This window comes from Pezoporus wallicus, unplaced genomic scaffold, assembly GCF_028554395.1.
Source record: "Pezoporus wallicus isolate ANWC-B61680 ecotype Strahan unplaced genomic scaffold, APGP_CSIRO_Pwel_v1 contig_9123, whole genome shotgun sequence".
Taxonomy (NCBI): Eukaryota; Metazoa; Chordata; class Aves; order Psittaciformes; family Psittacidae; genus Pezoporus; species Pezoporus wallicus.
Window position 1 is genome coordinate 185,074 of NW_026641571.1, and position 22,949 is coordinate 208,022.

Consider the following 22,949-nt stretch of genomic DNA (forward strand, 5'->3'; position numbering starts at 1 on the left):
AGGCTGCCCAGGGCAGTGCTGGAGTCACCGTCCCTGCAAGTGTTCACACACTGTGGAGACAAGGACCTCAGTGATGTGGTTTAACGGGGACTTGGCAGTGCTGGGGTACTCCTGGGTTGGGTGATCTTAAAGGTCTTTCCCAACCTAGCTGATTAGATGATTCTATGGCTCTGCGATGGCACATACACTTGGCAACCAGCCTGTGGGCTTTAGGGAGCTGCCACTGCTGCTCCGAAGGGCTGACTCCATATAACAGATGGGAACCTAGCTGAGAGCTGATTCCCTCTCATGACTGAGAGACATTACAAAGTATGTTGTTTGCCACAGTGTATTGTATTCCCAGCTGGAAGTGTGGGCCTGGATGATGATCCAGCCTCAACTGGTGAAGTATTTCTTCTTAATCTCTATTCTCCGTGTGCAGTAATGATTTAGTGCATTGCTGCCTTCCTTCACTACTTTACTTTATACCTATATCTCTGATTGGTCTTATTGTACTTATTAATTATACAGAGATATTCACATTAGTGTGCCTGCTTTAGTGTGCTTGTTTAATAAACTCTGCATATTACACAGCCAGTGTGTGGCCACTTTGTGGTGTTCCCCGTCCGCCAGCAGAGCTCCCGGCTGTGGGAGTGGGATGGGGGCAGATTCCCAGTGGTGTGGGGCTGGGGCCGTGCTTCCCCAGGTCCCCAGGGCCGGTGATGGGGACCCCGGGGCCGGGGGCTCCCCGTGATGGTCCCGGCCGCTTGGTTCCTCCTTCCGTGGGGCCCTCGGGGCGGCGGCCACGGTGACATCAGGCCTGGCTGGCGCCGAGCGCAAACCGCCGCCGCCCCGCGACCCGCCTTCTCCCGTCGCCAACAAAAGCCCCGGGAGGCCGCCGGCCCCAGCGCCGCTCCCGACACCGACCGGCCCGGCCCGGCCCAGCTGCAGGTAGGTGCGGGCCGGGGGCAGCCGCGGGGCCCCTCCGGTGCTCGGTCCCGTTGCGGAGCCAACGGTTCCCGGGCGGGCGGCTCCATCCCCGGAGCTGCCGCATCCCTCGGGATCACCCACCCGGTGGGATGCGGGGCGGGGGGCGCGGACCCCGCCGTGTGCGCGCACATGGGGCACATGCGGAAGCCAAAGCTCTTGCATCAGCCCCGGTGAACTTTGCGAAGGCGGCAGAGAGCGGGCACCCGCTGGTGCTTCCCGACCTTCTGCTCGCGTTACTCCGCGCTTGGCAATGGGACAGCTCGGGGCTGTGGTCCTCGCTCCGCGCTTGCATCCCGTTCCCCTGTCGGTTCGCTTACACCGCGGGGATCGGGCCTCTCCGCTGCCGTGCGCTGATGTTCCGGTGCGGAGGAGCTGGCGGGGTACACGGGAGAGCCGCTTGCGGGAGCCGCTTCCCAAACCTCCGAGCTGGCAGAGGGGCCAGCGCGTAGGAGCGGGTGTTGATGTGCACTTGGCAAACAGAGACAGGGATGGAGCGGGTGAGAAGGTGAAGCGCTAAAAGTGGTGTTTGGTGTGAGATGGGCTTTGGATGCTGCATCTCCTGGTGGGTCGCGATGAGGCTGGGATGGGGGAGGCAGTGTCTATGGGCACTCCCTGTCCTGGGGAGGACCATGGTGCCCTCACTGCTCCCGTTGCTCGGTGTCTACCCAGCCTCAGGCTTGCTGCCGGCCTCTCCTGTCCCCTGGATCGGGGTCTCTCCGGCTGGGATGTCAGGGCCTGGACCTCTGGCGTGACTGGTTTCTCTTCTGGGCCCCCTGCTCCTGGGAGGCAGCACAAAATGACAAGGATGTGACCAATTAGGAAATAAGGGCTTTGCAAAAGCTCAAGTGAGCTTGGTCAGGTTATGGATTGGGATTCTGGCAGGAAGCTTTTCTTGGCATCCCTGACAATTCTTTTGGCTTTTTTTTTTTTCCCTGGGTAAAATTAGTTTTTTCTTTGAGGAGCGCAGTTGGGATCAAGTTGCCTTTGCAACCAAGGCTTGGAAGCAGTGTGGGCAGCAGCCACAGAGTGCTGGTCCACAGGCAATAGCCCGGCTCTGGGCAGCACTGGCCATACCAGCCCTTTCCCTGGCCAAGCAAACCTGGAAGCTGCCTCAGTGGTGGCAGCAGAGGCAGTGCCAGGCTGTGCTGCATGAGGACCTGTAGAGCAGATGAGCTGTGTGTGAGGGGACCATGGACCCTCCTGACTTCCTGCCTCCTCTATGACAAAGCCCTCAGAGATGCCTGGCCTGATACAGCCCCATCCCCTGGGTCAGTTCTGTGATTTCTCCCTGGTGATGCCCAGGGCTTTGCTGTGTCCTGGTGCTCACCAGCCTCAGGACCCCGTCCTCCTCTTGCTCACCAGCTCACCACCACCACCGACCTTTGCTTACACTGCTGGCAGCGGAGGCACTGCTCCACCCAGCTGATGTGGGGGGGGACAGGGGTGAGGCTCCCACCTCCTTCTTGCAGTGTTATTTCAACCTGTGCCCAGGTGATGTGAAAGCTGCTTTGTGACAGGCGCCGTTTGTCTGGGGCAGAGTGCTCCATGGCCTGATGGCACTTATTGGTGCTGAGTCCCTGGTGCTCTGTCCTGGTGATTTCCCACATGGTGTTCCCTGTGATCCCCATGAGCTGGTCCCTTCCTGCTCTGCCCACACGTCCCATCTGTCTTGGTGCCTCCTGCTTCAGATTTCTGCTCGTTTCATGCCTATGCCAGCTGTTCTCTGCACTGTGCAGACCCCAGGGCCTGGGGCTCCTGGTGTGGTTTCTTCCCCTCTGACTTGTCCCTTTGCCAGGGTATGTAATAATCCTGCATGGACTGCTGTGAACATTCTAGGGGGTGAAGCACTGATGGTGTTTTCTGCCATCCACTTGCATTAACACTGATTGAAGCAAAGAAAGAACCTTTTACAGGGGCCAGCATGAGTCTTCTGTTCCTCAGTGATCTCCTTCAAGCACAAAGTGATTGCTCTGGTATTTATTACTGTAGGATACAAGTAAAACATCTCAGCACATAGGTGGGAGAACCTGCACTGCTGTTTGACACTGCTGGACGCTTGATTTGGCTGGACAGGGTGCTTGGACATACAGTCTAGGTCATGCTTTGCCTAGGAAGGTTGTTGCAGATGATCCTTCAGCCTGGTATTCTATGATGCTCTGGTTCTCTGGGTGCTCCCATAGCAGCGCACAGTGACGGGTGCTGCTTCAGCTCCAGCAGTTCAATCCCAGCCACTCTCTGGCAGGGGGCTGCCAGCTTTGCACACTGATCTAAGGAGAGGCTTACCATGTGTGTTCCTGCTTGGCTTCATCTGCTCACTGCTTCCCCTTACAGCCCAGGTTTAGAGGACATCCCAAACCACCAGGTCATACTGGTTCCATACTGGTCTATGCTAGTGGTTTAGCGTAGCCTTGAAACATGGGTGAGTCTGTAGCTTACATTTGACCCAGTGAAATGCAAAGGGTCAGACATCAGATACTAAAACTCATCTCCAGAAGTGTCAGACCTGGGTGGTTCTGTGTGGGCCTCACTTGTGTCTGCACTGCCCAGTGACACAGCTCTTGGTTAAAGAGCTTGGGGTTTGAGGCCCCTTGACCTACCCAGAGCAGACAATGGGCCAGCTGCAGGGCTGAGCCATGCCTGGCGCAGAGGATCATACAATCCCAGTGTAGGAAGGGACCTTAAAGCTCATCCAGCTCCAACCTCTGCCATGGGCAGGGACACCTTCCACTAGAGCACCTTGCTCCAAGCCCCTGTGTCCATCCTGGCCTTGAACACTGCCAGGGATGGTGCTGTCCATAGGGTTGTGTTCTCTGTGAGGCTGTGGTACATGGGATGTGGAGCTGCAGGAGGGGGGAAAATAATCCTGTGTTTTGGGCTTGCCTCTTGCCTTATGCTCAGCGAGGTCTCTGGCTGCAGGACTGTTGCCTCCTGCTCCTCATTGTGAGTGGGTCCAGAGTGATATGGAGACGTGTGACTGCGGTCATTGTGTGTTGCAATGGGGCAGAAAATGGTGTGAGCTCCATGGTGCAAAATACACTCAATTCCAGCAAAAAACCATGCTGGAAGGGTTGCAGACTCTGTGACATATCTTCCACTAGTCATTACCCATGGAATTGGGATGGTCATGACCAGTTGATCTCAGAAGCTGGCTTCTGAGATGGCCGGTGTGGGTCCTCCATGAACAGGGTGCTCTGCTTTTTTCTTTCCTGCTGATACTGACCTGTAGCAGAAACTGCTTTTTGGTGTCTCCTGCGGCTCTCAGCATGTGCCTGTGTACATTGTGGTCTAAGAGGGAATTCCCAGCAGTTAAATCTTATCTCAGGCTTCCTCCATGCCCAGCTTTGTGCTATCACAAGCCTGGCTATCCCCAGGACAAACTCATTTTCATGGTCTCTCTGCACACCCTGGTGTGTGCCAGGAGGTCTTGCTGAGATGTGGCTTCGCCCACTGAAATCACTGTGACATGGCTTAAACTGCAACCTTCCATGGTGGATGGAGGAAAAGAAGCAGCAAAAGGGCTTGATCTCCTCTTGAGGCGAACATCAGATGAGCTTCTCCCAGCAGCATCTTTTCTCCTCCCATAGACTTGCAGGAGCTCAGGGAACGTGTCCCCACTGCTGATGTCTCACTTTGGGCAGATGAACCGCGTTGTTTGGGGCAAACAGAGCCTCTTCCTTCACTGCTGCTGTAAAGGGAAAGAAAAGGTGCCCTGGAGGCAAAGGGGAGCAGCAGGCTCCAGACTACAGGAAGCAGCTTGTCCCTGAGCACGATGCTGATCACCCGGCTGTGGGGCAGGGAGTGGTGGGGATGGGCAGGAGCAGAGGGGCAGGGGGCTGCCAGTGTCCTGCTATTGCTGACCAGGGGTCTGGCACACTGGGCACAGGGACAGAGGGGGCCAGTGGGCCCCTGATGCTGCTGCGTGTTTCTGCCCTCCAAGGAAACTCCTGCACCAGGTCGGGTCCTCCTCCGGGCGCAGGAGGAAGAAAGAGGCTCTGGAGAGGAGCACTTTGTGTCCTTTTAAGGCAATCCAAAGGCTGGGACTGGGATGACCAGGCTGGAAGGGAGGGATCTGGCACCGCAGCGCCTTCAGAAGGGAGACTTCCCATGCGCTGGGATCGCACCCCGGCACGGCTGCTGCCCCTGGAGCCCGCAGAGCCCCTGCGCTGCAGGCGGTGCCCCTGCTGCCTGGCGCTGTTAAACCAGGCTGAGCTCAACTTCCCCTTTCCGTTTCCTGGCAAAACCCACGCAGGGAAGAGCTCGACCTTCCCATGTACTGGAAGGTACCGAGATCTCGCTGTGCGCTGTGAGCAGAGGGGTCTCAGCGCTTCCTCCTCCCTCTTCACCCTATTTGATGTTTATACAGCCCCTGGTCCTCTTGTGTTCAACATCCCTCTCCTGCCAGGCAGGTCTGGGGGACCTTGTCCTGCTGCTTTAGCTATCTGGGAGTTGGGGAGCACACGGGGAGGGTGATTTCTGCTGCCTGTCCCCACGTGGGAGAAGGATGGAGAATTCCAGAAGTGTTGATGGGGAAAGACCTCTGGAGACCACAAGCTGCAGCTTCTGTTCATCACCTTTCTTATGTCATTGGGCGCCACCACAAAGTGTTTTGGCAGAGTGCTTTGGTTGCTGTTAGATCCTTCTTAGCCTCCTCCACCAACCACCTTGCTCGGAATCAACTCGTAGGACTTTGGTGCTTGAACGTCTTCAGGTTTATGTTGGCCTGGTCTTCAGAAGGAGCAAGGCTCCTGTGGGTTGGAGCTCTGCTACTTCTGTTCACTGCTCACAGTGTTTTGGGGTTATCTGCAAATTCACAGACCAAGGGGCCTCTTGACCATGTCTCATCAGATGCATTTCAGGAAAGAGGAGAGAGAAATAGAAGCATTTCTATCCTGCCAGAGGGCTGCATGGTGGCTTGGGCTGGTGCTTTGCCCTGGGCGTGAGCCTGTGGACTTCCTTGTACCTGCAGTCTTGGAGGAGATGTAGAAGCTTGTACAGGGAGATGGCCAGGCAAGGCAGAAGCTGATGATGCTATAGGGGACAAGAGCCTGGTGGTATCAGGGGCAGCTCCTGCCCTTTGGGTAGCACTCACTATACCCCTGCCTTGCGGTGGCAGAAATGGAAGGGATGTTTGGGGAGGAGAAGCTGGAGCTGTTTCCAGCCACGGTGACAACTTGTACCCTGTCCTGCACCAAGGGTCACTCACCCTGGCACCGCTGCACTGCTGGGTCCAGGGGCCATAGCAGGGCTGTGAGCTCATGCGGTCGGTGCCGTGGGTACCTCTGTAAGCACAGTTTCCCATCATTGTCCTGCTTCCTTCCTTTTCCTGGCACAGAAAAGAGCTGTGAGGTCCCATGGCTTTGGGGACAGCTGGGTTTCTGCTGCTCCTGGCTGGCAGGAGCAGTGGTCCTCAGGAGGCAGCTCATGCTGCTGGGTGCTGGGGTCATTCTGCTAATGACAGCCCTGTGGGTGTGCAGGCAGCAAACATGGGTGGTGCCTGCAAGTGCAGATGTGGAACAGCTGCTGGAGCACTGCTGGGGGTGCCCGCTACAGCCCCCTCACTCTGCCCCATCCCTGCCTCCTGCCCCGTCCCTGCCTCCTGCCCCATCGCTGCCTCCTGCCCCGTCCCTGCCTCCTGCCCCATCGCTGCCTCCTGTCCCGTCCCTGCCTCCTGCCCTGTCCCTGCCTCCTCCCCCATCCCTGCCTCCTGCCCCATCCCTGCCTCCTGCCCCGTCCCTGCCTCCTGCCCCGTCCCTGCCTCCTGCCCCATCCCTGCCTCCTGCCCCATCCCTGCCTCCTGCCCCATCCCTGCCTCCTGCCCCGTCCCTGCCTCCTGCCCCATCGCTGCCTCCTGCCCCGTCCCTGCCTCCTGCCCCATCCCTGCCTCCTGCCCCATCCCTGCCTCCTGCCCCATCGCTGCCTCCTGCCCCATCGCTGCCTCCTGTCCCGTCCCTGCCTCCTGCCCCGTCCCTGCCTCCTGCCCCGTCCCTGCCTCCTGCCCCGTCCCTGCCTCCTGCCCCATCCCTGCCTCCTGCCCCATCCCTGCCTCCTGCCCCATCCCTGCCTGACCTCCCGCCCTGACGCCGTTCCTGCCCATGCTGTCTCTGCAGGATGCCGAACTGGGGAGGAGGGAAGAAGTGTGGTGTCTGCCAGAAGGCCGTGTACTTCGCTGAGGAAGTGCAATGCGAAGGCAACAGCTTCCACAAGTCCTGTTTCTTGTGCAGTGAGTACCAGCCCTTCCCTCTCCCTCCCACCCCGCATCCAGGCAGCACCCATCAGCTTTGTGTGTATGGGCTGGGTGGATGCTCAGGAGCCTTTCCCTGAGCAAGGATCGGAGCAAGAGACAGAGACTCTGTGAAAAGCGGTGGCAGGAGGTGGCACATCCCATGCAGTGCTCTGGGGTGAGGCTACCTTGAATCTTCCAAGTGCCTTTGCTGCACTAAAAAGGTGGTTGGGCCTTGGAGACTGGCATGGGATCTGCCCTTGGGCCTGTGGAGATGATGGGAGGAAGATGAAGTCGTGTCCTGGCCCTTCTGCTGATGGAAGCAGGAGATTGTGGGTTACCTCAGTGCAGAGACCCTTTCCTCTGCTTGCTCTGCAGGATCCTTCATGTACTCTTGGGCTCATGCTGCAGGTCCCCAGACCCTTCCCTTCCCTTTGGGGATACAAGGGCAGCAATGCAGGGACAGCCGAGCAGTGGTACAGTGCTGAGAGCAGTTCCTTAAACCTGGGTGTCCACATCCAGGGTGCTGCAGGACCTTTAAATACAAAGATGACCCATATCCTCAGCCTGTGTTTTACCAGCACTGTGTCTCCTGCCCTTGCAGGCTATCAGGATCATGTGCTAGCAGCATCATGCACATTGCTTGTGTGTGCTGATGGCCCATCATCATGATGGTGATGCTGATCTGTGTCTGGCACAGCAGCAAGAGAAGTGCATCCTCAGAGCAGGGTTTAACATCTTCTGAGGTTTAATGTTTCCTTGCCTGGTCCCTGTTCCCTGCTGCCATAACACCATCCCATTGCAGCAGGGAGCGCAGGCAGGATCTTTGCCATGTGGGCAGTGAGCAGAGCTCGGGCCTATAAACAGGCACTCGGCCAGAACTAATCTCAGTAGACCTATGCCAGCAGGGAAATACCAGTGTCCCCATGGGGCTGCGCTCCTGCATCCACCTGGCACGGACACCAGAGGCTTGGCCAGGCTCCCGGGATGCGGCGTGCACAGATGGATGCAGATGTGAGGGGAGCTGCTGCTCCATCCCTGCTCCCTGCACAGCGTGGCCGGTAGCTCTCTGTGTGGGAGCTTCCAGGCTGGAAGCGTTGCTTTGGCTCGAGAGGACGAGGAAGGGATGCTGCAGAGAGGCTTTCCCTGGGCTGGGCCTGTGCTGCAGCCGCTCTCTGCAGCAGGAAGTCCTGGTTCTTCTACAGACCCAGATAAGGAGGCTGGCGAGCGTTGCCCTTGTTTTCCCCTACCACTGGCTTTTACCATCCGAGCCCATGTCAGTGGAGAATCAGTATGGGGACTGAGATCCCATTGCACTGCATCTGTCCTTCCCTGTGGCCCTCTGCACACATCTGGATTGCCAGGGGCAGCTTCTGCCGGGCCATATTGGCACCCAGAGCCATACAAGTGGACAAAAGGCATGGCTTCAAGAAGGAAATACATGGCCAAAATGGAGAAGAAGGTCATCCCATGGAAGCAAGTCACCAGGGAGTGGTCCAATGGGTCTCCTGTCCCTGTGCTTTGAGATGTTCATAATCCCCACCCGTGTATCCCAGAGGTTCTGCCCATCCTGCCTGCGTGCTCCCCACTTCAGGCTGTGGCTCTTCCCAGTTCCACGCCACAGGCTGTGGGTGACACCGAGCTCCAAACTCAGGTTCCCAGCTTGTTCCCCACTGCTGTGCTTGGGCCCCATCAGGGAGCTTGAAGCCCTTATCTTTAGGGGAGAAAAACAAACACTTTGACCTGCCCTGCCCCAAAAGCAATCAGAAAGGAGCCAAACATACCACAGTGCATTAGCACCGGAGATGGGCTGAGGGAGTGCCCTGGTGATTGACTCGGTGGCATCGCTCCAGCTGAGTCAACAGGACACGGCAGGAATGTTCTGTAATGAGACCGTTTGGCCTCTGGAAGTGGCAGCAGCTCTTGCCTAATTGTTTTGTGGAGCTCTTAGAAAAACAAAGGGTCCTTAACGGGGTGAGTGCTTTGTGCTGGAATTCCTGCCATGCAGGAGCTGGGGGGCTGATTTCTAGGAAGCAGGGAAAGGATTTTCCTGCTGCCTCTCAAAGGTCTGCTCTGTGCTAAGTGCAGATGAGGGACTGGGGAAGCTCGGGTTAGAGCTCTAAACCCGCCCAGGGGAGAGAGAAAGGTGCCATTGGGATCATTAGGAAAAGCTCTTTAAATGTGCCCAAATTCCCCTCCTGGAGGGTCTGTCTGAATGCTCCCCATGAACTCCAGGGTGATGCAGAGAGCCCCAGCACCAGCCCGGTACCTACAGGAGCAGTTAACCAGAGCTGGTCAATCTCAGCAAGGATGCTGCTCCTGCCCTGGTGGGTTTGGAGGTGGAATGGGAGCTCATAGCCAGGAGAGGACCCTGTCAGATCCCCCTTAGATGGCCGGAGACGTTTCCTTTCCCACCTCCTGCTCCAAGCAGCAGCATTCAGGGCTCTCCAAGGTCCATATTTAGTAACGGGGCTGCCTCAGCCCCGCGCTCGGAGCTGTGGTTTGTGCTCTGTTTGCATTCCTGTGATATTGGTAAAGGCCAAGGAACGTTGCTGCAGGCAGAGAGGCCAAGGGGCTGCCGAGAGCCTCGACATTTAAGGCCTGTGAGCGGGATGGGAGGGCTGGGTGGCTGCTGGAACAGGCACCGTGCGGGGCTGCTGCCAGCAATGTGGACTCTGCCCCAGGCGCCTGGATCCTGCCCCAGGCAGGCAGCGGGGATCCCTGCGAGCCGGTTTGGGTGCTGCTGGCTGGGTGGTGTGTGCCAGGAAGGGATGTAAGCCAAGGCGGGGGCTGAGATCGGAGCTCGGACAGGAGGCAGAGAAACCTAAAAGTCAGGAGAGTCAGGAGCCGTCCATCCTGCACGGCTCTGGATGGGCTCAGCAGCACCCCCAGCCTGGCTGCTGTCTCCTCCTGTCCTGTCTTACATCCCATGCTGATCCCCAAGGTTTGAACACCCAGCTCAGTTAGAGTTCCTCACCTGAGACCACCCCCTGCACACACCCAAATCCCAGACTGCTTTGGCTTGGAGGGGACCTTAAAGCTCCTCCAGCTCCAACCCCTGCCACAGACAGGGACCCCTTCCATAGAGCAGCTTGCTCCAAGCCCCTGTGTCCAACCTGGCCTTGAACACTGCCAGGGATGGGGACACGGTAGCATGGACTTTTGCTGTGGTCTTGGGGTCTGGAAAACAGCCTCATGTGCCACAACCCTTGCAGCCCATCAGCTGCGGTGATGCTGCAGGTCTGCTTTGGTCTGCTTAAACACAGGGAATAATGCATTTGCCTCCATTCCTTTCCCCCAGTGACTATTGCTGTTTGCAGTGGATGGGCAGTGTGCAGGGCTGCGTCTGCCAGGGGCAGGGACACCCATCCCTGTGCTCCTGAGTCCTGCAGGCGTTTGTAGGGGAATTTCAACCTCCCCTGGTTTAAGTGCAGGATACCAGCACGGGGAGGGTTAACAGAGCTTTGTCTTAGTGCCGACCTTGTAGCTTTGGTGGTTGCTTCCTTTTAAAGCCAGACAATGTGCTTGTTGTGATCCTTATCTCCAGCTGTTTTGCATGCACTCCCTTTGCCGGGGATCTGATCTAGGGTTTCCTTACTCCTTGAAAGCTGATCTCCCGTTCCTTGTGAGGACTTGTTTCCTGCAGGTAAGCACTGAGCTCTGGCTGAGCAGGCTAACGACCCTCCCCTCTTTTCCAGTGGTCTGTAAGAAGAACTTGGACAGCACCACTGTTGCTGTGCATGGAGAGGAGATCTACTGCAAGTCCTGCTATGGCAAGAAGTACGGTCCCAAGGGCTATGGATACGGGCAGGGAGCAGGGACCCTGAGCACTGACAAGGGCGAGTCTCTGGGCATCAGATATGAAGAGTGAGTTTAAGTCTTGTTTTTGAACCCGGGGCTGTGGTGTGCCCCCTCTGCTTGTGATGCTCGGGCTGTGCAGCCCCTGCTCAGCTTCAGCAGTGTCTCCTGTGGAGCACACCGTGAGCTGCTCTGCCCCTCTGCTCCTCGGAGAATCCCGCTGAACCCTGTCTGCAGGGTGGGATGGGGCTTGATGGGACACGTCCTCATTGCCTGAGCACGTTCCCATCCCTTCCTAACACACAGCCATGTGCCTAAAGCCCTTCCAAACTGGGTTGGGATTTGTGATCCCATGGCTCTTCCGTCCTCCATCATGTGCAGCCCTGACCACGAACTCCCTCCCACCCACAGGGGCCAGCCCCACCGACCCACCAACCCCAACGCATCCAGAATGGCCCAGAAAGTCGGAGGTGCTGATGGGTGCCCTCGCTGTGGCCAAGCCGTGTATGCAGCTGAGAAGGTGATTGGAGCTGGAAAGGTAAGAAGGGGTTGGGATGGATGTGCCACTGTGAGTGGTGTGCACCAGGGCGACCTTCAGAGAAGGTCTTGGATGGACCCATGGGCTGCTGCAGGCTCAGCTTAGGGTCTGGTGGCCTGGAACCAAAGCCTGGCACCAAAAGGAGATCTTGGCCCCTCTGGAAACCAGGTTCTCCAGCTGCATCTCTCAAGGCTTGTGGATTCAGAGCCCTGCTCAGCAGAGCTGACAGTGGACGTCCCTGCTGCTGGATGTGGCCACTGACCACATGTGCTGACCCTGCTGTGCTCTGCCCTCCTGGTCCTGTCCCCAGAGCAAGGGAAGGAGGCACCAAGCCAACAAGGAAGGGCCTCCCACAGCAGCATCGTGCCCGGGCTGGCAGCGCAGGGGTTTGTGATGAGCACACTGAGGGTCAGCCCAGGGACAGGAGCTGAATTTACCCTCAAAACCATGATCTGGGCTTCCTGGTAGGCTTCTGGCCCCCGTGTTTACAAGGAACCAAAGCTGGCAAAGCAATTACCCTGGAGCGAAGCCGGGCGAGGATTCCAGAGCGCCTATTTCATGTGCTAATGTTTGCTGCATGACTCCAGCCCCCGAATTTCACATTTTCTTCCAAAAAAGGTTTCATGTTTTCCAAAGGGTTTGTTTAAATTCCTCCTGGAGCAGCTCTGGCTGCATCCCCAGGGGCCTGGCAGAGCCAGGCAGGGGGAAGATATTTGGGGGTATTTTTAAACATTGCCTGATTCCTGCATTCTCAGTGCCTGCCTTGGAGCTGCACTGCGGGGGCAGGTCCCCAGCCCTGCTGCAGATGATGGGTCTCAGCTGGGTAACCTGCAGGGCTGCTCCTGCTGCTCCAGGAGGACAAATCCCCAATGGGGGGTGATTGATCCTTACAAATGATTCCTGGAGGAGGGTGAAATCTCCCAGCAGTGGCCACACCTGATGTTTCCTCTCTGTATCTTCCCCCCCGTGGGGCTGGGAGGATCATTCTTCCCACACAAACCCTTTCACCCCGTTCTCAACCCTCTTTGCCAATGGCTTCGGGTCAGAACCAGGGAAGTGATGGTGTTGGGAAGCCAGAGCCTCGCTTCCTGTCCCCCAGGGGTGTCTGACCGGGCTCTGCTCCTGTCCCGCAGTCCTGGCACAAGTCCTGCTTCCGCTGTGCCAAGTGTGGCAAAAGCCTGGAGTCCACCACCCTGGCAGATAAAGATGGGGAGATCTACTGCAAAGGTGAGTGCCACCTTCCCTGTGAGTGCCACCTTCCTGGGGCAGTGCCACCTTCCCCGCTGCCTTGTCCCAGGCTGCAAAGGGTGGAGGCAGGGCCTGCCCGTGCATGGAGCAGGATGGGGCTGAGGTTTGGTTGGGTTTCCTGCTGTGCCTGAGGCCTCTCTGTTTGCCCAACAAGCCCAGCAAACCCTGTCCTGTTTAGGCAGTGCCTGCTTCGAGATGAGGGGACCTGCTCGTGTCCAGCGGCCGGTCTTACCCGTCTCTCCCTTCCCATCCTCTGCAGGTTGCTACGCCAAGAACTTTGGTCCCAAGGGCTTCGGCTTCGGGCAGGGTGCCGGGGCGCTGGTCCACTCGCAGTGAGGCACCAGGAGCCGGTACCCAGGGCTCCTCTGTACCAGCCTGCGCTGCTCGACCCGCACCGCACCGCAGCGAGCATCCTCACCACCACCAGTAACCACCCGCTGCTTCACAGCACGAGCCCCGTCCTCCCGCCCTGACCCGGCGCATCCTGACACCGTGGGGTTCCCAGCATCATTCCCAGCAGGTCCTGCTGGTGCGGGTGCCAGCGGGGGGGGGGGGGGGGGGGGGTCAGCTCACACCACCCGCAGCCAGGCCCGCAACGTCCCGCTCCGTGCTGCCCATCCCGCCGGGATGCGCGCTCAGCCGTGCCAGCAATAAACATCCAAACTGAGCCGTGCCTGGAGTTCATTCCCCATCGGGGCTCCGGAGGTGCACGGGGGGGGGGGACCAGAGCTGGGTCAGGAGGTGGAGGGAGGATGGGAAGCGTTGGGAGCCGTGGTTTGCAATGGAAGGCAGGGACTGCTCGGTGCAACCTGAGCCAGCCCAGCTGAGCTCTATAGGGCAGCCAGGCCGGGCTCTCCCTGCTCCCTTGGTGGATATCCATGGGAAGAAGAGTGGTTGGTGCTGGGAGGCCAAGGACAGACACTGCTGAGTGTGTTGGTAGCGCAACATGGACACCCCTCTCAGTGCTGGTGCTGCTCCAAACAGTGCTGAATAACTCAGCTCTTCCCTTTCTGTGATTCTCTGGTTTCACTGGTGGGATGCACCCACAGGATCGGCCCTTCTGCAGCGTGGAGTTAGGAACTCCACAGGGAATTTCACTTTGGTTGTTTTTCTTTCCAAGGTATAAACGTTGTGGTTGAGGAAATGAGGTGGGCAGTGATTGGAGAAGCGCAACAGAGGCAAAAATCCTTCTGTGAGGCAGGACTGGGGCTTATTTACTGGCTTAAGCACTTTGTCAGTTCCTCACAGCCTGGGTTTTACACGAAGCTGTTAGGAGGAGTCACTCTTTAAACATCTCAAAACCCCTCCCAGATCCCTGGTTTCACAGCCAGAGACCCAAATTCTACTTGGTCCCATTGCTCTGAGGTGTGTGGTTGGGGTGGTCAGGCGATAGCAGATGGCACTTGCCATGCAGAGCAGCTAGGTTGGATGGGGCTTGGAGCAAGCTGCTCTAGTGGAAGGTGTCCCTGCCCGTGGCAGGGGTTGGAGCTGGAGGAGCTTTAAGTTCCCTTCCAACACAAACCAGTCTGATTCTATGATTCTTTAGTCTCTTCTTCCCATAGCTGTAGAGGCTGTGTTGGAGAGAGGGGATGTACTGACATGCACCAAGTGTGATGGACCCCACAGAGGCTGTTTGCTCCTTAGGGCCAGGGGAAAGTGCTGCATTTGGGTTTCACAGGGTCACAGACAGAAGCAGGTCGGGCAGAAGGGCCTTGCAGAGGTCTCATATCCAGCCTCATGCTTAAGCCAGAGGAGGTGGTGGACAAGGCTCAGGGGCTGGGAGTGGGATCAAGGATGCTTTCGGGGCATCCCCTGCCCAAACTGCAGCAGGATGCTCTGACCATCTGCTACCCTCTGCTGGTTACAGCTCCCTGTGCATGGGCACAGCCTGGTGCTGGACACCAGCACCCAAGTGTTGCCCAGCTCCCTTTTGAGGCAGCAGAGCCACATGGCACCCAGCAGCATCCATCCCTTGCTGCTGCCGGCATGGAGGGGCTGTGGAACCCAGACTGGCCTCTGAAGAGATGAACCAGAGGACTGGCTCGTGGCCGAGCACCCTGTGGCCTGGAGGCTGGTGGTGATGGAACCCATAGAATAGAATCAGAGAATCCCAGACTGGTTTGGGTTGGAAGGGACCTTAAAGCTCCTCCAGCTCCAACCCCTGCCACGGGCAGGGACCCCTTCCATAGAGCTGCTTGCTCCAAGCCCCTGTGTCCAACCTGGCCTTGAACACTGCCAGGGATGGGGCAGCCACAGCTTCTCTGGGCACCCTGTGCCAGCGCCTCAGCACCCTCACAGGGAAGAGCTTCTGCTTCGGATCCAACCTGAACTTCCCCTGTTTCAGTTTGAACCCATCACCCCTTGTCCTATCACTGCAGTCCCTAATGAAGAGTCCCTCCCCAGCATCCTTGTAGCCCCCTTCAGACACTGGAAGCTGTTCTGAGGTCTCCATGCAGCTTCTCCTCTCCAGGCTGAACAGCCCCAATGTTCTCATCCTGTCTCCATACAGGAGCTGCTCCAGCCCCTGAGCATCCTGGTGGCCTCCTCTGGACTTGCTCCAACAGCTCCATGTCCTTACGCTGAGGATGCCAAAACTGCATCCAGTGCTGCAAGGGGAGGTCTCATGAGAGCAGAGCTGAGGGGCAGGATCACCGGAGGAGGCTAGAGAAGCAGTGAGCAGCAGATCTGGAACTGGATTTGGGTTTCGGGGGGATTTGGCAGCCCTTGGCTTTCCCGGAGGGGAAGGAGATTGGTCTGGTTGGGCAACCAAAGCGCCCAGGGACATCCCAGCTCGCTGGAGCAGACCTGGGAGCACCAATCCCGAAACTTCTCACCTCAGCATCCCTGAAGCCGAGCTTTACCTGGGCGTGGGAAAACAGCCTCGGATGCTCCTTTGGAGCGTGGGGGGAGGCCACACTTCTGCTCTGCTCCTCCCGGTCCTGCTGGGGTGCTCCTGGTGGCACCCGGGGCTGCGCTTGCAGGGATGCAGAGGGCTGCGGGGGAGCCGGGGCCTCCTGACGTCAGGAAACGGGGTGTCCTGGGACACCGGGATCTCCGCCAGCGCGGTGAGGTTGGCCCCGGGGAGCACGAACCAGTTCTGGCTGCGGCAGGCGCTGCCCTGCCCTCTTAATGAGGGATAATGAGGAGCAGCTCAAGGCGCTGCAGACGTTTCCCCCGGCCACGCCGGCTGCAGGGACCGAAGCGATGGAGGGGCTGGAGCAGGAGGGGCTGCACCCCCCGGGGGTGATGCGGGAGCCAGGGGCTGGGCTGGGCGCTGCCAGCCCCATGCAGTGATTTGTTCCCCTTGGCTGGGCCAACGGGCTCCCAGCACCACAGCAGGCAGTGACCATCACCCGCTTTGGCAGCCTCGGGTGTCCCCACCGTGACTCTCGGTGCCAGGCGCTGGCACAGGAACAGAGGAGCTGCGGTGGCCGGAACGGGAACGAGACGGGGCGGAAAGGAGCCGGTGTTTTGCTGCAGGGGAGGGCGGACACCGGCGGGACCGCGCTGGGCGCTGCATCCCCCTGCACCGCTCACACGAGCGATGCTGGGCCCTGCTGGGGGCTTCAGATCCCTGCCCCGGGGAATGGGGGGGAGTGGGAGATGTGCTGCTGAGGGCTGGGGCAGCACCCTTGGGTGCAGGGCTAGGTGGGTGCCGAGGGCTGTGCCCAATGCAGGGCAGCCCTGCACAGACACCAGATGTCACCTGCTTGAATGTGAGCCCCCGCCCAGGGGTTCCCACAGCCCCTGGCTGTCTGGTGCTGCATACACAGACCCACAGCCCCCACTTCAACCAGCACCGTACCCTATAGCCCCTTCCTGGCTGGTACTGCACCAAGAGCCCCCCAGCCCCAACAGGACTGCACCCTATTGCCTTGTGCCAGCTGGCACTGCACCCCAACAGCCTGCACTGCACCCAGCAGCCTGCACTGCACCCCAACAGCCTGCACTGCACCCAACAGCCTGCACTGCACCCAGCAGCCTGCACTGCACCCCAACAGCCTGCACTGCACCCCAACAGCCTGCACTGCACCCCTAACAGCCTGCACTGCACCCCAACAGCCTGCACTGCACCCCTAACAGCCTGCACTGCACCCAGCAGCCTGCACTGCACCCCAACAGCCTGCACTGCACCCAGCAGCCTGCACTGCACCCCAACAGCCTGCACTGCACCCCAACAGCCTGCACTGCACCCAGCAGCCTGCACTGCACCCAGCAGCCTGCACTGCACCCAACAGCTTGCACTTCAGTCCAACAGCCTGCACTGCACCCAACAGCCTGCACTGCACCCCAACAGCCTGCACTGCACCCCAACAGCCTGCACTGCACCCAACAGCCTGCACTGCACCCCATTCCCGGGCTTCCCTGCCGTGCCCCAGCCCTGCCCCAGCCCCGCTGCGGTGCAGCCCCATCCCCACCCGCTGCCGGTTCACACGAGGCCCTCGGGGCAACCCCAAAAGCTCCTCCCGGTGCCGCGGGGCCGCCTGGGCCTGGCCGGGCTTCGCCCGGGCGTTGTGGGTGCCTGCGCCGCAGGAGGGGCCAGGCGAGGCGGCAGGAATGCGAGTGGGAAGCGGCCGGGCAAGTAGCGACAGCTCCCGGGGCGCGCGGTGCCGGGATCCCACACACGCTGCGCAGCGCTGGGAGCAGAGCCCCGGCAACAGGGCTGGGGCCAGCAATGGGGGTCCCCGCTGCGCACCCCCTCTGAGCGCCGCTGGCGAGTGCCCCGTGGGGTCCTGGGACCCTTGGCTCTGAGGCGGAGTGGGTGATGCCGCGGTGCTGAGGGACGCGGGGGCTGAGGAGCCGCTATGACCCCCGAGAAGGTGCTGAGGGAGGGGGTGCTGGAGAAGCGCAGCGGGGGGCTGCTGCAGCTCTGGAAGAAGAAGCGCTGCTTGCTGACGGAGAAGGGGCTGCAGCTCTTCGAGCCCAAGGGCTCGCGGCGCAAGGAGCTGAGCTTCGCCCGCATGAAGGCGGTGGAGTGCGTGGAGTGGAAGGAGCGGCACATCTACTTCACCGTGGTGATGGACGACAGCCACGAGATCGACTTCCGCTGCGCGCAGGAGGACCCCGGCTGGAATGCCGCGATCACCATGGGGCTCGTCCGCTTCAAGAACCAGCAGGCGATCCAGGTCGTCCGCGCCCGGCACAGCTGCCGAGCAGGTACAGGACCCCTGCACCGCGGGGTCGGGGGGCAGGACCCACCCGAGGTCCCATCTCTGAGTGGTTCAGTGATTCCCCATGGGGATCACAGAGAGGGTGCCATGGATGGGGATAGGCCTGCTGGGTGGTGGTCCTGTGTCCCCCCTCTCTGCCCTTTGCATCCCCCATTGGGTTTCACCTCCATGCATAGCTGGAGAGGGACTTTCTAACACCCTCCCTCTGTCTGGGGTGGTCCCAAGGGATATAGGGCCTTTTGCCATCTTGCATGTGGGATGACGGTGAGGACCGTGGCTGGTTCCTCTCTCCAGCTTCCCTCAGGGCTGGATCCATGTCCCAGCACCGTCCAGTTGGGTGACAAGCTCCATCTCTCCGCAGTGGTGCAGTTTGACGCAGCCCCGGTGGGACAGCCCGTGGACATGCAGCATCCCAAGAGCAGGATGGAGATGGCCCTTGGCTCAGCGGGCAGCAGGGACAATGAGATCCATACGGGCGAGTGAGGCCACCGCTGTCTGTTTCAGGGGATGGGGATGGTGGCCCTGTGGACATCAGTGTGGGTGCTGAATCCCCTTGTCCTGGGGCAGGACAGCAGCATCGCGGGAGCTGGGCTGGTGCAGCTGCAGGCATCCAGCCACATCCCCTTGGCACAATGGGCAAAGGACACAGTCAGTGCCACCATCATTGGCTCTGGACATGGCAGGAGGTGACATCCCTGCCTGGGGGCCCTCCAGCCCTCAGCTGACATGGCCAGGACCTTGGTGAACTGATGGGGACCCCCGGGCCTCTCCTGCAGGACAGGGGAGGGATGAGGTTGAGCCCGAAGGCAGCAGGGTGACGATGAGCTCTGCCCAAATGCCAGTGGCACTGGGACAGATGGATATAGCCAGGGACACAGATCCCCCGTAGCCCCCATGTTGAGAAGGGGCTGCAGAGCTGCTGTTGCAGCAGGGACCCCTCTGGGCACTGTACCCGATGGCACGGTGACATGGCCGTGCTGCTGGACACTGTCCTGCCCTGAGCTGTCCTCAGGCTGGTGGGGGAGACTGGGGAAGGCAATGGAGACCCTGGTTCCCTGTACCAAAAATGTCCCCAAACAGGACCTTCTGCTGCTTACCTGGTGTTGCTTTGAGCTGTGGGACCCTGCAGGGCATGGGAGAGCACAAATCCTGCACAGAGCCTCTCTGGTCGTTGGCATCCCCCTAAAGCTTCCAGCATCCCACAGCCGGGCTCCAAAGCCCCCCCCGCCATCCCTCTCCGAGCCTCTCCGGTCCCCCATCCCACTGCGGCTGTGTCCCAGGGGATTCTCACGGCTGGTTTGCGGGCAGGCGACCCGGGAGCAGCCCGCCTGGCTCTGCAGGGATGGGGATGGCTCTGCCCCGACAGGCGCCGCAGACACGAGCGCCTGGAGCCACCGGCGCCGCGCAAGCCGGAGCCTGAGCCCCAGCGCCGCGGCCGGAGGCGCTGCGGATCCTCCTGCCGGGATGCGTGGGAATGGCAAGAGCGGAGCATCCCGGCCCCGGCCCGAGCGCCAGCCACCCCCGCCAGACCCAGCAGGACCCATGGGGGAACCTCAGGGTGGCTGTGGGGAGGGACGGTGGCGTGGCCAGAGCTCCGTGTGCAGGGCCAGGATCACACCGGCTCTTCCTGAGCACGTGGGAATGAGCATTTTGATGGTTTTCCACCCAAGGAACACGATCCCTGAGCCTCAGAGCTCCATTTGCTGAGGCACCGCCCTGCTTGTGACCGGCTGCAAATGAATCCGGATCTAAACCCTGCACATCCCTGTGCTGCGGCCCGAAACACGGTGGGCTCCAGGGATGGTGGGACCTGGGGCCCTGCCCATAGGAAACACCCTGGGCATGGAGCCCTGCACGGAGCAGCCCCCAGGCCTGGTCCCCACACACATTTCAGGAGGGAGTGGGTTTCTCAGTGGATGGGGGGATGCTCACACAACATTCCCAAGGCAAGGATCTCCATCCTGGGGGTAAATCCCCAGAGCCAGGGGATTCAGTGATGCTCAAAGCCCTGCAAACACCCAGGGGTGGGGAACACGCAGCACAAGGGGGGTTCTGAACTCTTCTGCATTTCGAGCCCCTTTTGGATGCTCCGACTCCTTGTTTTCGACCTTTCTACGCTCCCACTCACTGTGAATAGAGGGTTTGTGTTTTCCAAGTGCCAGCGAGGAACTGGGGAAGAAAACAGTCGAGATGGGTGTGTGTAATGGAGGAGGAAGGACAGAAAGAGCAAGGCAAATCCCATTTCAGATTGGGCATAGGGAAAACCAAGATTTTCCATCCCCGTTTTAAGCTCCTCATCTCTCTGCAGACCAACAGAGCCCCTGCCTGTACCACGTGTTCCTGCAGGATTGGGAATGTCCTGTGTGCAGAGCCCCGGATCTGGTGGATGGATGGGTGGCTTCACAGCCTGACCCTGGGAGCAGGGCCAGGGGTGGGTGCTGAACAAGTGGGAGGCAGTTTGGGGTCGCCTCTCAGGGCTCAGTAGTTGATGCTGAGGAAAAGACCACCCCGGAGCAGGGGCAGGGCTTGGTGCATCCCCCAGCACCCAGCACCACGATGGGGCCCAGTGCTGATGGGTGGAATTGGGCAAATGGGGTGATTTTACCTAAGGGAAAACCTCCTGCAGGCAGGAAAGTAATGTGAGGAAATCAAGCATGGGGGAAGAAGGGCACTGGGAGCATTGCAGGAGGCCCAGCATGGTGAAGGTGTTTTTAATTGATTGCATAGATACAAAGGAGCTCACAGGTCCCTTATGGAGAATCATAGAATAGTTAAGGTTGGAAAGGACCTTAAGATCACCTTAAGAGGAGAAGGGAGAGGATGCATAGGCGGCTTTTCAATGCCCCTGGAGATGGGGAAGCTGAGGCACGGCAGGGGGGTGTTCGGCAGCACCCCCCCAGCGCGCTGGCTCCAGGGTACCCCTGTGCTGGGTGCTGAACCCCAGAGCAGAGCGAGGCTCCCCAGCGCTGCCCAAGTGCAAAGGCAGGAGCCTGAAAATCCGGCTCTGCTGCTCCCAGCTCCATCCATCACCTCCCACCACTGCCGGTGCTGGGGCTGCCCTGTGCCACCCACCCCAGAGCACCCATGGGTGCTGGGGTTGGCACCCTTTGTGCCGCACCATGGGGATGAATGTGGGTGCAGGGGTGCTTGCTCCAAGCCCCTGTGTCCAACCTGGCCTTGAACACTGCCAGGGATGGGGCAGCCACAGCTTCTCTGGGCACCCTGTGCCAGCGCCTCAGCACCCTCACAGGGAAGAGCTTCTGCCTTATCTCCAACCTGAACTTCCCCTGTTTCAGTCTGAACCCATCACCCCTTGTCTTATCTCTACAGTCCCTGATGAAGAGTCCCTCTCCAGCATCCTTGTAGCCCCCTTCAGACACTGAAGCTGCTCTGAGGTCTCCATGCAGCTTCCTTCTCCAGGCTGAGCAGCACCAATGCCCTGGTGATGGCTCAGCCCAGCCCTGCCGCAAAAAGGATGCTGAGGTGCACCGAATGTCTCAGAGAGAGATGGGAGAGCCTGGAAATACCCTGAAAATGCCTTAACCCCCCTGAAAAAGTGTCTAAAAAGGCCTGAAATTTGGGGCTATTTGGAATATTCTCTTTTTCTCCATGAAATGTGTTGCCTTAGCCTGGAAACCAGGCTGGGTTTTAGGATGTTTAAACTGACATCACTGTTAACTGTGTCAGCCCATTGACACAGATTGAATATCCTCCCCTCGTTTTGTCAGAGTCGACAAGATCAGTGTTGAGGTTTCACGTGTCACTTGGCAAAACCATGGAGAGCTGGAATCCTTCAGTGGGTGCTCAGCTCCATTGGAATAATGTCTTTCCACTATCCCAAAGTAGATAATTCCTCCTGATATAGTAAAGACTTTACTTCCTGCCAGTAGCATGGGGCAGGGAGCACTTTATGCTTGGGTTCATAAAGAACCCCATTGCTTTGAGAGACCCCTCCTCAGCTTTGGCCCCTTCTGCAAACATTTTGAGTCTCCCCAAGGCATTTAAGGAAAACCAGCTTTTTCCTCAATATTCCCAGAAGTGGAAGGTTTGTCTCCCATTGCCCTGCTTTGCACTTTGGGGTTGATGAGAGGAGGACCAGGGCAAGGACAGCATGGGTGGGATGGCTCCAGGGCCTCGAGGAGGGAAAGGAATCCCTCCAGCCTTGCTGCAGGCCTGCTTCTGCAGGGAAATAGGCTTCATATGGAGCAACCAACCTGATCCCGTTGTCAGATACCTTCCGAGTTTGGGGTCCCAACACCAGGGACCGTTGCAGCCCCAGTGCAGTTCGACCTGAAGCTGGAGGGCAGCCCCGGCAGTCCCTGCTGTGCTTGTGGGGCCGATGCCCAGCAGTGAGGAAGCACCAGCATCTTCCAGGGACTCAGCACATCCAGAGGGAGAGGGGAACTGCTCAAGTCCATCCAAACACGTGCAAGGCTGTCCACTTGTAAAAGGCTGACCACAGGGGACCTGTAGGACCACTGGGACCTATAGGGGCAAGTGGGTTGTCCTTGGGGACTTGGCCCTGGGTGGGTCTGTGTTCCCCATACATTTCTCTGTTGGTATCACCCCTTCCATGGCATCCCATGGGGAAGCACTTGAGTTTGCTTTGAATGTGGCCTCAGCACTGCTCTCCCCCATGGTTTCCAGCCTGCCCCCTTCCTACTGATCAGGAGCCCCGGGGGGTGCCCATAGCCTCGGGTGGTACCTAATAAAACAGCCCTCATCTTGAGGCAGCTGACTGTGGTTTCTGAGCTGGGGATGGAGACCCAAGACGTCCTCATCATCCCATCAGCTGGAGAGGAGGGATGGGGAGATCCTGGGCTCCTGCTGCTGGCCCCTCATGGCAGCACCCGTGCTCTGAAACCGATGCTGAAGCCCTGAATCCAGGGGTCCTGCTGCCTGATCCCTCTCCTGCCCTTTCCTCCTCCTCGCTCCAGGTCCCAGCAGAGGGAGAAACCTGAGACTGGAGCAAATGGCATCTGAAGCAGCCCGGGCCCTGCTCAGG

At 59.1% G+C, this 22,949-nt stretch overlaps 2 protein-coding genes across 2 annotated transcripts; both read left to right on the forward strand.

Moving 5' to 3' along the window:
* Positions 1–773: 773 nt before the first annotated feature.
* On the forward strand, positions 774–13,319 carry CSRP1 (cysteine and glycine rich protein 1). Its single transcript, XM_057424483.1, has 6 exons — positions 774–930; positions 7,077–7,189; positions 10,888–11,056; positions 11,399–11,525; positions 12,659–12,752; positions 13,033–13,319. Exons 2-6 carry the CDS (start codon positions 7,078–7,080, stop codon positions 13,107–13,109), a joined length of 579 nt encoding a protein of 192 aa, XP_057280466.1. The 5' UTR covers positions 774–930; position 7,077; the 3' UTR covers positions 13,110–13,319.
* A 4,248-nt stretch (positions 13,320–17,567) lies between these two features.
* On the forward strand, positions 17,568–18,998 carry PHLDA3 (pleckstrin homology like domain family A member 3). The gene is made up of 2 exons (XM_057424487.1): positions 17,568–17,930; positions 18,306–18,998. Exons 1-2 carry the CDS (start codon positions 17,579–17,581, stop codon positions 18,425–18,427), a joined length of 474 nt encoding a protein of 157 aa, XP_057280470.1. The 5' UTR covers positions 17,568–17,578; the 3' UTR covers positions 18,428–18,998.
* The last annotated feature ends 3,951 nt before the right edge of the window (positions 18,999–22,949 follow it).